Here is a 16,606-nt window from a genome sequence, read left to right as displayed (position 1 = left end):
GCTTAGTACAGTGCTCTGCACATAGTAACCGCTCAATAAATACTACTGAATGAATGAATGAAGAAAGTGCTTACTATGTATAACTCATTTTACAGATAAGCTAACTAGGAACAGGGAAGAAGTGACATGACCAAGGTCACACAGCAGACAAGTGGCAGAGCCAGGATTAGAACTCTCTATGGGCAGGTAACTCATCTACCAAGCCTGTTGTACTCTCCCGAGTGCTCAGTAGAGTGCTCTGCTCACGGTAAGCGCTCAATAAATACCACTGATTGATTAGAAGATAAAGCACTCTTCTAAGCGCCAGGGAAGATACAAGCTAATCACAATGGACAAAGTCCATGTCCCACATGGTGCTCACGGTCTAAATAGGAAGAGGAATAGGGACTGAATCCCCATTTTACTGATGAGGTAACTGAGGCACAGAGAAGTAAAGTGATTTTCCCAAGTTCACACAGCAGGCAGGGGGTGGGGCTGGAATTCAAACCAGGTCCTCTGACTTCCAGGCCCGTGCTCTTTCCTTAAACCACATTGCTCCTTGACTGTGACCAGTGTGGTCTGACAGAAAGAGCACTGTAAGCCTGTGAGACTGTGAGCCCTATGTGGGACAGGAAATGCACCTCACCTGATTATCTTGTATCTACCTCAGCGCTTGGCAAGTAATAAGCACTTAACAGATATGATAATCAAAATAATACCAATAATAACAATAATAATAAGCCAGAGGGAGTCATTTCCTTCAGCCTTCATTGAGCAGGTCACCATAGCTGTCTACGGCCTCTCCCGCCACTTCGGTCAACAAGAAGTAGACCAAATAGCTCCTTTGCCCAATTTCACTTGCCCTCGGGGAGTCCTGGGGCGAGATTTCCATGCCAGGACCTCACAGGGGCTGTTGAATCTCCCAGAGATGGGTGAGCTCTGTCGCTTTTTCGCTTAAACAGATGAGCATTAAAGCTTAATGAAGACAAGCCCTACCGCACGGATGGGACGCAGTGGCTGCTGATGAAATGAACTGATCGATCAGGCCGCTTATTAATAATAGATCTCTTCAGCTGTTCCAAGGATAACTGCCTTACTCTGCCATCGGCAGCAATCTTACACCACGCGTTAATGCTGGGAATGGGCAGAGGCTTGAATTTACGCTTCCCGAACATTTCAAAGATTAACGATCATTATAGCACCTTGAATTTATATAGCATTTTTTATTTTGCCAAAGCACTACCCTGTCAGTCATCGAATTTTATCCCTGTCACATCCCCGGTGGGCAGGGAGACAGGGGAAGAACTATACTTATTTTTGGAAACCGGAGCCCAGAGATGTTAACCGTCTTGTCCAAGGACCCACAGAGGCCCAGTGGCAAACCCGGGATGGGGACCCTAATCTCCTGTCCCCCGGCGTTCCTTCCACTAGACCAGACCCTTCCCTTCTGCTCTGGCTGCCCTTCCTTGCCCAAATCCAGCTGGCACCACTTGGGCATCTGAAACGAGATAAAGGTGAACGGCTCAGCTTCGCCCGGGAAGGTGAACCCAGCAGGCCATCCATGACACAATCCGTGACTTAATCCATGAAACACTCTGTGATACGATTCAGGTATTGTGGGCCCAGGTGGGAAGGGGTGGAGTGGAGGCTGTGCAGATCCTGTTTGAGTTGGGGTGTGAGCCTGCGGTGGTGCCACGGAGGCACTGTGCCCTTCCAGCCAAACCCATTTGTCTGACGCAGCTAGACCAAGGTCCACAAAGCCAACAGGGTGGGCCTTGGCTAGGGATCTCTGTGAGTTTTCAAGGGGCTCTTCTGGACGATTTCCACAGACAAAAGGCCTTGGGGGTTTTCTTTTGCCAGAGGTGGATGTCTCTTTCACAGGGCATTGGACTTTCCCTCACTGCTGAAGGCAAACGCACCGGGCAGAAAGACAAGATAGAGTGTGGCCTGGTGGAAAGTGTCAGGAAAACCGGATTTCAAACTCAGGTCTGCCACTGGCCAACTGTAGGGCCTTGGCCAAGTCACTTACTCTCTCTGGGCCTCGGTTCTCGTACCGTAAAATGGGGATATCTACTCCACCCAACTCTTAGATGGTGAGGGTCAAGTGAAAAAGGGACTGCGTCTCATAAAATTATTCATTCATTCATTCAATAGTATTTATTGAGCGCTTACTATGTGCAGAGCACTGTACTAAGCGCTTGGGATGAACAAGTACCCACCCCAGAGTGTATGCCAGTGCTTGGCACTGGTGAGAAGCAGCGTGGCCAGTGGAAAGAACATGGACCTGGGAGTCAGAAGGACCTAGGCCCTGATCCTGGCTCCACCACTTGTCTCCTGTGTGAACCCCGGGCAAGTCATTTCCCTTCTATGTGCATCAGTTACCTCATCTGTAAAATGGGGATTCAGACTGTGAGCCCCATGTGGGACATAGACTGTGTCCATCCTGACTGCATCTATCTCAGTGCTTAGTACGGTGCCTGGCTCATAATAAGCACTTAAAAAATGTCACTTAAAAAGCCCTTAATAAAAATGATTTTTAAAAAAATGAGAGGCCAAAGTGTCAGCAGCTACCTTCTTAACAGTCTGCTACGGAGGTGAACACCGAACTCTCAGCCTTTATCTTTCTCCCCAGGTCAGTCCAGGAGGTGATCGGAGAATCCCAGCGGCTGCCCTGAGGAGAGGGGGTTCATACGCTGACTCCAAGGGGTGAATTTAGTACTTGTGTGGTTTACAATTCTAGAATTGCTGGGGTCCTGAAGCCTACTGAAATTCAGCTGTGAAGAGCAGGTGTTGTCTGAATCAACTTGGGTTTATTGCTTCGTCCATTATTATTTAACAACAAAGCAGAGCATTGTAAGGTTGACTTTGAAAAGTGGAGAACCCATGGATGAATCATACCTGCCGCTTGCTTTTGTTCATTTCACTGCCTCTCGGGGGATGGAAAGACTGAGCATTTGCACTGTTTCCCCAGAGGGCAGAAGCGTAGTAGAGATTTTAGAAACTGAGTGTTAACAGCTCATTTTTAAATGCTAACCTCATTCAGCTGACATTTTCCCCAGTGATATTTACCTGTGAAGCAGAAGCACTGCGCCCCAAATATGAGCCTGGTAGCCAGAGGACCTGGGTTTTAATCCAGGGTCTGTCACATACCTGCTGTGTGACCTCAGGCAAGTCATTTAACTTCTCTGGGTCTCGGTTACCTCATCTGTAACATGGGGATTTAGACTGTGAGCCCCACGTGGGACACGGACTGTCCAACCTGATTTGCTTGGTATCCACCCTAGCGCTTAGTAAGTGCTTAACAAATACCACTATTATCATTATTATTACTCTTTATCCCATTTTATTATTATTATTATTATTATTTGGGGGAGACACAAGATAATCAGGTCCTACATGGGGCTTCTCAGTCTAAGTAGGAAGGAGAACATCCCCATTTTGTAGCTGATCTAACTGAGGCACGGAGAAGTTAAGTGACTTGCCCCAGTTAGCACAGCAGAGAAGCGGCAGAGCCAGGATTGGAATCCAGTTCCTCTGACTTCTAGGCCCGTGCTCTTTCCACTAGGCCATGATGCTTTTTTATGTAGAGGGCTCCCAAATCTATCTTTCTAGACCCATAATCTCACATTTCTTCCCGGCCCAGAACATCTCACCAGGGATATCCCGCCAACACCTCAAACTTAACAGGTCTATAAGCTAAATCGTTCATCTTCCCTCTCAAATATTCTCCTCCTAACTTTCCTTTTAATCAACAAGACCATGATTCCCACCATCCCATAAACACCGTCAGCACCATCCTTGACTCCTCACTCTCTTTCAGCTCCTACATTCCATTTATGGCCAAATCCCACCTCATCTTCCCTCATCCACCTCATCTTTTCCATCCAAACACCTACCATTCTGGTACCAGATCTAGTCATCTAATCACACTCCTCAGTGGTGTCTCCGAGTCCAGTCTCTTCCCTCTCCCTTCTATACTACATGCCCCCGCACAGATCGCAGCGAGGCTTAGCTGAAAGAGCCCGAGCTTGGGAGTCAGAGGACGTGGGTTCTAATCCCGACTCGGCCACTTGTCTGCTGTACGACCTTGGGCAGGCTACTTAACTTCTCTGTGCCTCAGTTCCCTCATCTGTAAAATGAAGATTAAGACTGTGAGCCCCACACGGGACAACCTGATTTCCTTGTATCTAACCCAGGGCTTAGAACAGTGCTTGGCACAAAGTAAGCACTTAATAAATACCATTATTATTATAGTAAGCATTTAACCAAGGTGATCAAAAAAATCCTGCCCCTTATTCTTTCAGTTTCCCCAAAGCCTCTCCTCTAAAAGACCTTTTCCTCTCTAACTGCCTCCCATCAGGCTGGACTGCTTGAACTCCTGTATCTCTGGGGCTCATGGAGCTCAATCAGGCAATCAATCAATCAATCAATCAATGGAATTTATTGAGCAATGGAATTTAACGATATGGAGGTTGAACCGACAAGATCTGGTGACAGATTGAATGTGTCGGTTCAGTGAGAGAGAGGAGTCGAGGATAACGCCAAGATTACGGGCCTGTGAGACAGGAAGGGTGGTGGTGCTGTCAACAGTGATTCATTCAGTCGTATTTATTGAGCACTTACTGTGTGCAGAGGACTGTACTAAGCGCTTGGGAAGTACAATTAGGCAAAAGATAGAGACAATCCCTACCCAACAACGGGCTCACAGTCGAGAAAGGGGAGACAGACAACAAAACAAAGCAAGTAGACAGGTATCACTACCATCAAAACAGATAAATAGAACCATAGATAAATGCACACCATTAATAAAATAGAGCAATAAATATGTACAAATATATACAAGTGCTGTGGGGAGGGGAAGGGGGTAGAGCAGAGGGAGGGAGTAGGGGCGATGGGGAGGGGAGAAGGAGCAGAGGGAAAGGGAGGGCTCAGTCTGGGAAGGCCTCCTGGAGGTGGTGAGCTCTCAGTAGGGCTTTGAAGAGAGGAAGAGAGTTAGTTTGGCAGATGTGAGGGGGGAGGACATTCCAGGCCAGTGGTAGGACGCGGACCAGGGGTCGACAGCGGGACAGGCGAGAACGAGGCACAGTGAGGAGGTGAGCGGCAGAGGAGCGGAGTGTGTGGGCTGGGCTGTAGGAGAGAAGGGAGGTGAGGTAGGAGGGGGGCAAGGTGAGGGAGAGCTCTGAAGCCAATAGTGAGGAGATCTGGTTTCATGCCAAGGTTGACAGGCAACCACTGGAGATTTTTGAGGCAGGGAGTGACCAGCCCAGAGCGTTTCTGCAGAAAGATAATCTGGCCAGCGGAGTGAAGTATAGACTGAAGCGAGGAGAGACAGGAGGACGGGAGATCAGAAAGGAGACTGAGGCAGTAATCCAGTCGGGATATTATGAGAGACTGTACCAGCAAGGTAGCAGATTGGGTGGAGAGGAAGGGGCGGATCTTGGCGATGTCAGGAGGAAGACAGGGTTTGGATGGAACGAGAAGGATGTGCTTTTGAACATGCTAAGTTTGAGGGGTAGGCAGGGCATCCAAGTAGAAGGCTGGAGGAAATGTGAGACTTACTTCGCACAGCGCCTAGGCCAAGTTCCAGTCATAAATGTATCTTTCTCTGATGCTGAGAAATTTACCTCCTCGGTAAATTGGACCAAGCTCTCCACCTGGCCCTTGATGGTTTGGGCAGGAGAAGCAGATGACCTTGGGGCTCAATTACCACTACAGCGGTTCCCATAAGTCAGAGAGAAAGAGGAAGAGATAGAGATAGGCAGAAGCATAGAGAAGGGTGGCTGACAGAGAGAGAGAGAGGTAGCAAGAGAGAGAAAGAGCTGATTTCACCCCCAGACAGAAAAAAGCAGGAATCTGTAGGCTGTAACAATAAATTAACCACCCCAATATCCTCTGGCCTATTCCTGGCCATCCTTTTTGTTCTCAGAATCCCATCTGCTTGCTTTAATCCCTCCCCACCTGGGAGAGTTCTGAATACATCAGTACATCAGTCCAAATTGAGGACTGGAGAGAGACAGGTGCAGGGCTTTTATGATTCACGAGCAGTTCAATTGTGTCTCCTTTTTGTTTAAAATGCACCCTGAAGAGAAACCTCTGGGCTTGAAATTGAGACTCCCAATCCCCACCCCTTTTCCAGAGAAATCCAGGGCGCTGGGGCCGGGGGGGGGGGGGGGGGGTGGGAGGGCCATTCCAGGGTCCAGTCGTGGGCGGGGTCTACAGAGATGGAGTTCGCACGGAGAGTATAAATGTGTCAGTCACACCCTCGGCCAGCCCCGTATCTGCTTTCACCACTTCTATCTTGGCACGCTCGGTCTTGAAGCCAAAGATGCCTATCTCCAGAGGAAAATTCATTAGGAGCAACTCCAACGAGGCCATCTTCATCAACCCCGTGTTCAGGATGCCAGCCAAGCAGGTTTTCTACACTCCCAGTGTCTACGGTGGAGCCGGAGGATGGGGCACTCGGATTTCTACCAGCACGACCCAGATCCAATATGGCGAGGGCCTTGGCGCGGGCAAGTTACTAACCGGCAACGAGAAAGGCACCATGCAAAATCTGAATGACCGCCTGGCTAACTACCTGGAAAAGGTGCGCTCCCTCCAGCAAGCCAACTCTAAACTGGAAGTCCAGATTAGGCAGTGGCACGAGAAGAACTCCACTCCACTGGGCCGAGACTACCGCTCGTATTACAAGGCGATTGAGGAGCTCCAAGAACAGGTGAGACACGTTTCACATGGGGAACTGGGCTCTGTGGGCTGGCAGGCCTTTCTAGGAATCTGGCTTTGGATGGTTTCCCGGGAAGGGAGGAGTCAAGAGAGTTTGCAAGGAAAGACGCCCCGTGGTCATCCTCTACACAAACCCGGGCTGTTCCCACCTCTCATCTGACTGGGGGGTCCCAATCCCCGTGCCCATCTCGATAAAGGGAAGGAGGGGTGGTCTCTGAGGAGTTAAACCAGAATGTGGTAGATCCGTTATGGGATGGACACTTACGTCACCTGTCAGTCATCCCCATCACTTCTTCCTCGTGCTTGTGTGGTTTAAGCTCCATCTAATCCCTCTACACTGTAATCTCACTGTGGGCAGGGAATGTGTCAGTTTATTGCTGTATTATACTCTCCCAGGTGCTTAATACAGTGCTCTGCACACAGTAAATGCTCAATAAATTCAATTGAATGAATGATTGATTCTAATTCCTGGGCTCCATCTAGCCGGTGCTGAATGATCAGTGGCACATTTCCTAGACAAACCCAAATCTGAGCAAGACGATGAATTAATTTAATTATGGCATTTGTTAAGCATTTACTATGTGCCAAGATCTGCACTAAGCTCCGGGATAGATATAATTTAATCTGGTCAAACACAGTTCCTCTCCCACATGGGATCCACATTCTAGAAGGGGAGAGAATAGGTACTGAATCCCCATTTTACAAATGAGGAATCTGAGGCACAGAGAAATTAAGTGACTCGCCTAGGTTATACAGAAGATAAGTGGCAAAGCTAGGTCCTCTTTCCATCAGGCCACACTGCTTTCCACCCAAAGATCTCTTAATTGCCCAGGAATTGCCTCCACAAAGCTGAAGAACTCAATTCTCCATAAAGATGCGGCACGATTTTCTGAATGGTTATTTGTTAGGCGTTCGTTATATGCCAGGTACTGCAATAATAATACTAATGATGATGATGGTATTTGTTATGCGCTTACTATGTGCCAGGCACCATGCTAAGCGCTGGGTGAGATACAAGGTAATCAGGTTGTCCCACGTGGGGCTCACAGTCTTCATCCCCATTTTACAGATGAGGTAACTGAGGCACAGAGAAGTGAAGTGACTTGCCCAAAGTCACACAGCTGATAAGTGGCGGAGCCGGGATTAGAACCCGTGACCTCTGACGCCCAAGCCCGGGCTCTTGCCACTAAGCCACACTGCTTCTCTATACTGCGCTAAACTCTGGGTTAGATAAAAGTAAATCAGGTTGGACACAGTCCATGACCCACATGGGAATCACAACTTTTTAATCCCCATTTTACAGACACGGTAACTGAAGAATACAGAAGTTAAGTGACTTACCCGAGGTCACACAACAGACAAACAGCATTAGAACCCAGGTCCTTCTGACCCTCGAGCCTCTATTCTTTCCACCAGGCCAAGCCGCTTCTCTTTACACATCGCTTCTCCATTATTAAGGTTAAGTGGAAAGGCAAGGATGGAAGCTGGATAACTGCATTGCGAACCGTGTTTAAAACCAACTCCCTTCTCTAGTTGAGTCACCATTTGCAAGTTGGGGAGAACTGGCTTCTTTGTCAGTAATTAAACCTTTTTATTTCCTAGTAAAATCTGTTGGGAATGTCTCTGAAACATATTGTTTCTGAGCTAGCCAAAGAATTTCTTGGTCCCGGTGAGAGAGACGGCCTCATCAGCCCGAAGACTCTGCCCTCAATACAAAGTCATCAGGTCTCACATGGTCTGGCACAGGCACACATCTTTAAAGTCCTTCGCAATCTTCGGTAGTTCCATGTAGTCACGTTTCCCTTTTATCTGTGGGCTGTCTATTAAACCAAATTCATCTGACCAACACCCATGGCAAATCATGGTCAAAGTTCAGGACCTGCCGGTGAGGTCAGGTTTAAAGAGTCTAACCCTCGCCTCTGTCAACAGAACCATGGGAAGGAAACTAACCCAGAAAATCCTCAGTCTCCCTTGTGCCTGCCTGGCCCTAAAATCAGGAGTGACAGCCAATCCCAAGCTCCCGATCCGAGAAGGAGAGAAGCAGCACGGGCTAGTGGAAAGAGCACAGACCCGAGAGTGAAAGGAACCGGGTTCGTATCCCAACTCCTCCACTTCACTTCTCCTTGTCTCAGGTCCCTCGTCTGCACACTGGGATTCAATACCTGTTCTCCCTCCTACTTAGACTGTGGGATCTGATTAGCTTTTATCTACCCCAGTGCTTGGCACATGGGAAGCACTTAATGAGAACCATAATTATTATCATTATTATCTGATTAAAATAGCTCAGAGACAGAATCCACATGACAATATGCAAATACAATCCATGTGAAGCAGCATGGCTCAGCGGAAAGAGCCCGGGTTTGGGAGTCAGAGGTCGTGGGCTCTAATCCCGGCTCCGCCGCCTGTCAGCTGTGTGACTTTGGGCAAATCACTTCACTTCTCTGTGCCTCAGTTACCTCATCTGTAAAATGGGAATGAAGACTATGAGCCCCACATGGGGCAACCTGATTACCTTGTATCTCCCCAAGCGCTTAGAACGGTTTGGGCACATAGTAAGCGCTTGACAAATACTATCATTTGCGGGGGAGACTGTAGAGTGTTAGATAGGGGAAATAGTCAAATAGAAGGATATGTACATAAGTGCAGAGGGGCTGAGGTATCAAAGTGCTTAAAGGGTAGACACTCGAGTGCGTAGTCGATGCAGAGCGGAGGGCGGATAACCACATTTCTCCCATTGGCTGACACCCCAAGTTTGGAGCCTGCTGGTGTTGGCCCGAGGAGTGATTGTGCTTTAGGTCACCCCAATCTTTTTGCATTTTCAGATTAAGAATGCCCAAATAAACAACGCTCAGTTGGTCCTGCAGATGGACAATGCCAAGCTGGCGGCAGAAGACTTCAGAATCAAGTAAGTTGGGTGTTGGGCACCCCTCTCCACCACCATCCCGCCCCAGACCCCGCTTCCCCAAGGAATGTATTCTTCTGAGTGGCAGGGCTCTCAGGGCTCAGGGGAAAGAGAGGGATGCTCGTGTTGCGGGGGAATGGGAAGAGGCAGCGTGGGATCCAAAAGCTTCCATGCCCTGCCCCGGCCCACGTGAGCCTCAGAGCTGACCGAGGGAGCTGAACCAATAAACTTCCCACAAAGCCAAGATTGGCGCCGTAATGCTATAGGACAGAAGAGCAGGGGAATGGTAAAGATGGGAAGGCTTTAGCCAGGGACTCAAGAAAGAGATTGGCATGGGGGTGTATTCCCTAACCGTATAAACCCTGGTACCCGGCATAACGTTCAAGGTATTCGTCCATCGGGGTGCGGAACAAGCCGTGCCTCCCCCTGCCAACCACTGCTGCTGTAGCTCTCTCTCTGGGAGCGTTCTTTGCATCAGGATAGAGTTGGGCTTGGCACAAGGAAAGCAATATCCCCAAGCAGATAAACTGGAATAAACTTCTCGGGAAAGGGGTAAAATTCTGCTTCCCTGGAACTCTAAAAGAAAAGGGTTAGTATGCATCCGCCCGGATGGCTCAGAGGCAGGGGCAGGGACAAGATGACTTCTCAAGGTCCCTTCCAGCTCTGGATTTCTGGGATTTTGAAATCATCTTTCTCCTAAAACAGATATGAGACTGAGCTAGGAATGCGCCTGTCAGTTGAGAACGATATCCAGGGGTTGAACAAAGTCACCGACGACCTGACCCTGAAGAAGGCCAGATTGGAATCGGAGATCGAAAACCTGACCGAGGAGCTGGTTTTACTCAGGAAGAACCATGAGGAGGTGAGGGGAAATGGGGGACCCTTTCATGCCTTTCGCTGCTTGAGGCCTGGGGTCGAAAAAGGGGAAGAAGAGTTAACCCTGGGAACGGGAGGACCTTCTTGTCTGATGGTTCCTTCAGGAAAACTGACTGGCCACCATTCTGTGACTACTCATCGCCTCCCCCAGGCCCTGTGAAGGGTGGGATGATTCTCCAGGCTAGGATTTATCTGGATCCTCTCTCTCCTAGGAAGTTGATACCCTGCGCAAGCATCTGGGGGCCACCGTCAAAGTGGAAGTGGATGCGGCTCCCGGCCCAGACCTTGGGGCCATCATAAATGAGATGAGGGACAAGTACGAAAGCTTGGCCAAGAAGAACATTCAGAAGGCCAAGGAGCGCTACGAGACCCAGGTACCACCCTACTTTCAAACCCTGGGGGGGGCGGCTTGGAAGGGTCTTCCTGAGCTCAGAGCTCGGACGATCCCTCTTCCTTCCTCTGGGTTTCAGACGATCGAGCTGGAGACTCAGATCACCCTGAACAATAGAGAACTGGAGACCAGCACGACCCAAGTCAAGGAGCTGAGACGCAAGTGTCAGAACCTGGAGATGGAGCTGCAGTCCCTGCTCAGCCAGGTAGAGTCTTCCCCCCGACTCTCTCCTCTCCCCCTCTCGGCACCCCCTCTTTACAGACACACCCTCGGGATCCACCCTAACTGTAGTGGGGGTGTCCTTCAAAGTAGCCAGAAGGAGGGAAGCGCCGCGGTCTAGTGGAAAGAACGCAGGCCTGGGCAACAGGGAACCCGGGTTCTTATCCTGGCTCTGCCATTTGTCTGTCGAGTGGCCTTGGGTAATTGCTTTATTTTGCTGTGTCTCGATTTCCTCATCTGTAAAATGGGAATTAAATCCTCCTCCATCTGACTTAAGCTGGGAGCCCCACGTGGGACAGGCACTGTGTCCAAGCTGATGATCTCAGAGCTCCCCCAGGGCTTGGTGCCCGGTACATAGTAAGCACTTTAGTGCCATAAGAAAAAACGACGATCCTCTCCCCTGTTCTGCCCCACAAAATGGGTCCTTGGGCGTGTACTGGGCTCTAGGAGTTGGTGTTTCTACGGCTTGTTGCAGAGAGATTCCCTGGACCTAACCCTGGCGGAGACCAACACCCGTTATGAGGCCCGGCTGGCCCAGCTGCAGGCAGTGCTCAAAGCTTTGAAGGACCAGCTGATCCAGGTCCGCTCGGAATCAGAGAAGCAGAGAGACCAATTCAATACCCTTCTGGACGTCAAGAACCGGCTGGAGCAGGAGATTATTACTTACCGCCGCCTGCTAGAGGGAGAGGACATAGTGTAAGTCTTTTCGCCTGCGGTGCCTTCTGAACTCTGATGTCTTTGCATCGGCTGGGAGCTCACAGTCCACTGGGAGAAACTCTTCTAAAATAAATCACAGAGAGGGGACCCAGTAGAGTATAAGAACGTTTACATAAGTACTGCGCGGCTGTTGTATCTGTTGCCTAACAAGGAGACCTAAAGGTGTGTTAATTATGCTGCTGGGCCCTTGTAGAGGGAGAAATTGGGGGGGGGGGGTGGGTCCAATTAGCTGGAGCGGGGTGTTCCTGGAGAAACCAGTAACCTCTCCTCTAGAATTTGCCAGCTGATCCCTTCCCCTTTCTGAAAATTGGCGGTAAAGAAGGACAGCCCTTCTTCTAGAAATCATGGGGACAGGAAGCTTTCCCACCTCAGCTGCTGTGCCTCCATTTCCTCATCTGTTAAAATGAGCCATACCTGCTCTCCTGAATGGGACAATTTGGTTATCTTATACCTACCCCAGTTCTTAGCATAGTGCTTGGCACATAACAAGCATGTAATATCATCATTATTTAATTATGATGATTATTTTAATTACCACTGTTACTGCATCCACTGTCAACTGCCTTCCCTATGTCACAGTGGTGGCAAAAAGCTGGCAGTGACTAATTCAGTTAATTTGGATTGTTCAGTGTTTTCATTTTTCCAAATACCTCACCTGAGGGCTCTCACTTCTTGTCATCACACCTCTGTGAGGAAGAGAGAAGCAGGTATTCATTCCTCCAATTTTCAGAAGAGGAAACTGAGACCAAGAGAGGTTTATTTACTGGGCTCAGGACAAAGCAGACCAGGGGCCAGGGTCGAGCCAGAACCCAGTTCTCTCTGACTCGCAGATCCGAGGTCTTTCAGCAGTTGAGGACTTGGTCATAATGGTCCCAGTGAACACGGCAACCCCAATGGGGACCAAAAGAAGAAGAAAGACGGGGAAATCTCCCCACGATTTGGTCTTGCTGCTGCCACAAACATTATGAATAGCATCCAGTTACTTAGAATTAGAAAAGTAGGGTGAAACGGTCCAATTTCGAAATTGTGAAATAAGCCGGCTGTTTTTCCAGGCTGAAACTAAGATCTGTAACCCACCAGCTTGCCATTTTTTTACAAAATCAACACAAAAACTTTTAAAACTTTGCAAGCACCACTAAATTGGCATTATATTATCAACCTGTAATCATCTCCCACTCCATATGACACCGAAGCACGGGGTGCTTTCCAAAGTGAAGGAGCAAAACAGAATCCCTCATCCATGTATCAGCACAAAATAATATCTTCAGGGCATAAGGCCAAGGGTTTCTCCCGCCCTCTCTTTCTCCCCCTGCCTGTCTCTTTCTCTCTTATTCCCTCTTCCTTTACCATTTCTTCTCCTTTCTCTCCATTTCACTCTCTCTCTCTCTGTCTCGCTCTGAAATGGGGGTAGCATACTGACTCTTTTTCTTCTAATTTTTTTAATTACAGAACTTTGGACAGTGAGACAACTACTCTGGAGGAAAGAGGTAAATCAATCAAACACAATCAATGGTACTGTTGAGTGCTTACTGTGGGAAGAGCAGTGTACTAAGCACTGGAAAATATCAGTACACACATTCCCTGCCCATAGGAATGGGCAAATTCTTATGGGCATATCCTTATATCTATGAGAAGCGGCATGGCTCAGTGGAAAGAGCCCGGGCTTGGGAGTCAGAGGTCATGGGTTCTGATCCAGGCTCTGCCACTTATCAGCTGTGTGACTTTGGGCAAGTCACTTCACTTCTCTGTGCCTCAGTTACCTCATCTGTAAAATGGGGAGGAAGACCGTGAGCCCCACGTGGGACAACCTGATTACCTTGTATCTACCCCAGGGCTTAGAACAGTGCTTGGCACATAGTAAATGCTTAGCAAATACCATAATTATTATTATTATAAGGAGCTTACACTCTAGAGGGGGAGACAGACAGGGGTGGGGTGCTGCAGGGAGTCCCAGTGGCCTCTGGAAAGAATCCAGGAATCTCTATTTGCACAGAGACAATAAAAACACTAACGAGTGGAGCACAGCTGCAAGGATAAATCGATTCAAGCCAGAACCGGGGGCAGGACCAAGGCATTTAGAGGCGTGTCATTTATCTGGAACAGGGACGCTGGCATTTATTCTTTTACGATGCACTGTTCCAGACAGTTCTGCCTTCCTTATTCCGGGGGTGGAGGAGACTCAGAGCCCGGGGACCCCAGAAGCACAAACCTCCCCAGGCCGGACTAACCTGAGCTTCTAGAGCTCGAAGCGATCCTTCTGATGCCATCCAGAGGGGTATTCTGTGATGGAAGCAGAGCTGAGAAGCAGATCACCTCCAGCAAACTGGCAGGGATCCCATCCATTCATTCATTCATTACAATAATAAGGATAATAATGATAATTGTGTTATAGGTTAAGTACTTACTGGGTGCCAGGAGTTGTACTAATTGCTGGGGTGGATATAAGCAAATCCGGTTGGACACAGTCCCTGTTCCACACGGGGTTCCCCGTCTCTATCCTCATTTTACAGATGAGATAACTGAGGCAAAGAGAAAGGAGGTGACTTCCCAAGGTCACGCAACAGACAAGAGGCGGAGGCCGGTTTAGAACCCGCGAACTTCTGAATCCCAGGCCCATGTTCTATTCGCTGCACCATGCTACTTCACTCATTCAATGAATCAATTCAGTTGTGTTTATTGAGTGCTTACTGTGTGCAGAGCACTGTAATAAGCACTTGGGAGAGTACAATCTAACAAGAAACAGACACATTCCCCGCGCGCAACGAGTCTGCGGTCTAAATGGCGAGACAGACGTTAATATAAAGAAATAAATAAATTGCAGATATGCATATAAGGGCTTATGGGCTGGGAGGAGGGACGAATAAATGAAGCAAGTCAAGGCAACACAGAAGGGAGTGGAAGAAGAGGAAAGGAGGGCTTACTCAGGGAAGGCTTCTTGCAGGAGATCTGCCTTCAATAAGGCTTTGAGTTGCGGGAGAGCAATCGTCTGTCAGATACGAGGAGGGAGAGCGCTCCGGGCCAGAGGCGGGACACGGGCGAGCGGTCGGCAGAGAGATAGACGAGATCGAGGTACAGTGAGAAGGTTAGCGTTAGCCTTGTCCTGGCCATTCTCGATGAACAGCATCCAGTCCATCAACTAATCATATTTATTGAGTGCTTACTGTGGGCAGACCACTGTACTATTAAGGAAAGTATAATATAACAGAATCCGTAGACACGTTCCCTGCCCACAGACATCTTAGAGTCTAGAGTAGCATGGCTTAACGGATAGAGCATGGACCTGAGAGCCAGAGGACCTGGCTTCTATTCCCGGCTCTGCACTTGCCTGCTGTGACCTTGGGCAAGTCATGTAACTTCTCTGGGCCTCAGTTTCCTCAAGTGCAAAATAGGGAATCAATACCAGTTCTCCCTCCTACTTGAGTGTGAGCCCCATGTGGGACAAACTGTATCTGGCTGGATTCACTTGCATCTACTCCAATACTTAGAGGAGTGTAGTGAGCGCTTAACAAATACAAAAAAACCCAAAAACATTACAATGGAAAGAGCACAGACCTGCGTTTCAGAAGATCATGAGTTCTAATCCCGTTTCTACCATTTTTCTGCTCTGTGGCCTTGGACAAGTCTCTTCACTTCTCTGTGCCTCAGTTGCCCCATCTGTAAAATGGGGATGAAGACTCTGAGCCCGGTGTGGGAAAAGGACTGTGTCCAACCTGATTTGCTTATACCCACCCAAGTGCTTAGTTCAGAGCCTGGCACAAATATCGTTATTATTATTATTATTTATCTACTCCAAGGGAATGGTGGATCATTCCTTCCTCAACCCTGCATGCCTTCACGGAGAGGAGGCGCCAAGCCATTAAACAGAGTAATATCAGAACAGAGAGCAAGCCTCGGTCACACAAAGTGAGACTTCAAACCTGTTTGCCTTTCTGATCCTCAGATGCGAAGAAAATCCGGAAGATCAGGATGGTGGTAGAAGAAGTGGTGGATGGGAAGATTGTCTCATCCAAGACCAAGGAGATGGAGGAGACTCTGGAGAGTGGACAGATGATTTCCTCTCACACACCCACAGCAAACCTTGAATCTCTTAAGTTTTAAGTCCCTTTCCCTGGGAGACACATCTTGCCCTATCGGCAAAAAGAATGTCTCTTCTCTTCCTTACTTCTTTCTGCTGTCTTAGGTTTTGAGCTTTTTGTGGGCCAGGGTACGACTCTAACGTAATGAACTTAGACTTTTCTCCAGACTTTAGTGCCCTCCCCTCAGTAGGTGCTCAGTAAATACTACTGAGTGAAACTTGAAGATCACCACGGGCAGGGAACGGGTCACCCGACTCTTAATTTTGTACTCTCTCAAGTGCTTACACATTCAGTGCTCAATAAATACCATTGAGTGATTGAATGAAGGTAGACCTCTAAAGAGTCTTCATCCACCCATGTTTCAGAAGAGCTGCAATCTTACCTGTCCTCTCTTCACACTTAGTAAGGGAAAGCAGTGCTAAAGGGAAGGAGAAAGGCAGCGCCTAATTCCCAAGGCTCAATTCCGGAGCCTCTAGAAGTGTCGGAATTGTCAGTAATCCCGACTAAGCCACTTGGCAGCTGTGTGACTGTGGGCAAGTCACTTAACCTCTCTGGGCCTCAGTGACCTCAGCTGTAAAATGGGGGTGAAGACTGTGAGCCTCATGTGGGACCACCTGATTACCCTGTATCTACCCCAGCGCTTAGAACAGTGCTCTGCACACAGTAAGCGCTTAACAAATACCAACATTATTATTAATCCCAGCTCCTCCAGCCCTAATAATA

The 16,606-nt window shown here is 48.6% G+C and overlaps 1 protein-coding gene across 1 annotated transcript; it reads left to right on the top strand.

The window, feature by feature from the left end:
- The first annotated feature begins 6,270 nt into the window (after nt 1–6,270).
- Nucleotides 6,271–16,142, top strand: KRT20 (keratin 20). Its single transcript, XM_029076075.2, has 8 exons — nt 6,271–6,694; nt 9,525–9,607; nt 10,310–10,466; nt 10,693–10,854; nt 10,951–11,076; nt 11,566–11,786; nt 13,257–13,294; nt 15,748–16,142. Exons 1-8 carry the CDS (start codon nt 6,305–6,307, stop codon nt 15,903–15,905), a joined length of 1,335 nt encoding a protein of 444 aa, XP_028931908.1. The 5' UTR covers nt 6,271–6,304; the 3' UTR covers nt 15,906–16,142.
- The last annotated feature ends 464 nt before the right edge of the window (nt 16,143–16,606 follow it).

This window comes from Ornithorhynchus anatinus, chromosome 11, assembly GCF_004115215.2.
Source record: "Ornithorhynchus anatinus isolate Pmale09 chromosome 11, mOrnAna1.pri.v4, whole genome shotgun sequence".
Taxonomy (NCBI): Eukaryota; Metazoa; Chordata; class Mammalia; order Monotremata; family Ornithorhynchidae; genus Ornithorhynchus; species Ornithorhynchus anatinus.
This window is presented reverse-complemented; position numbering and strand designations above follow the sequence as displayed.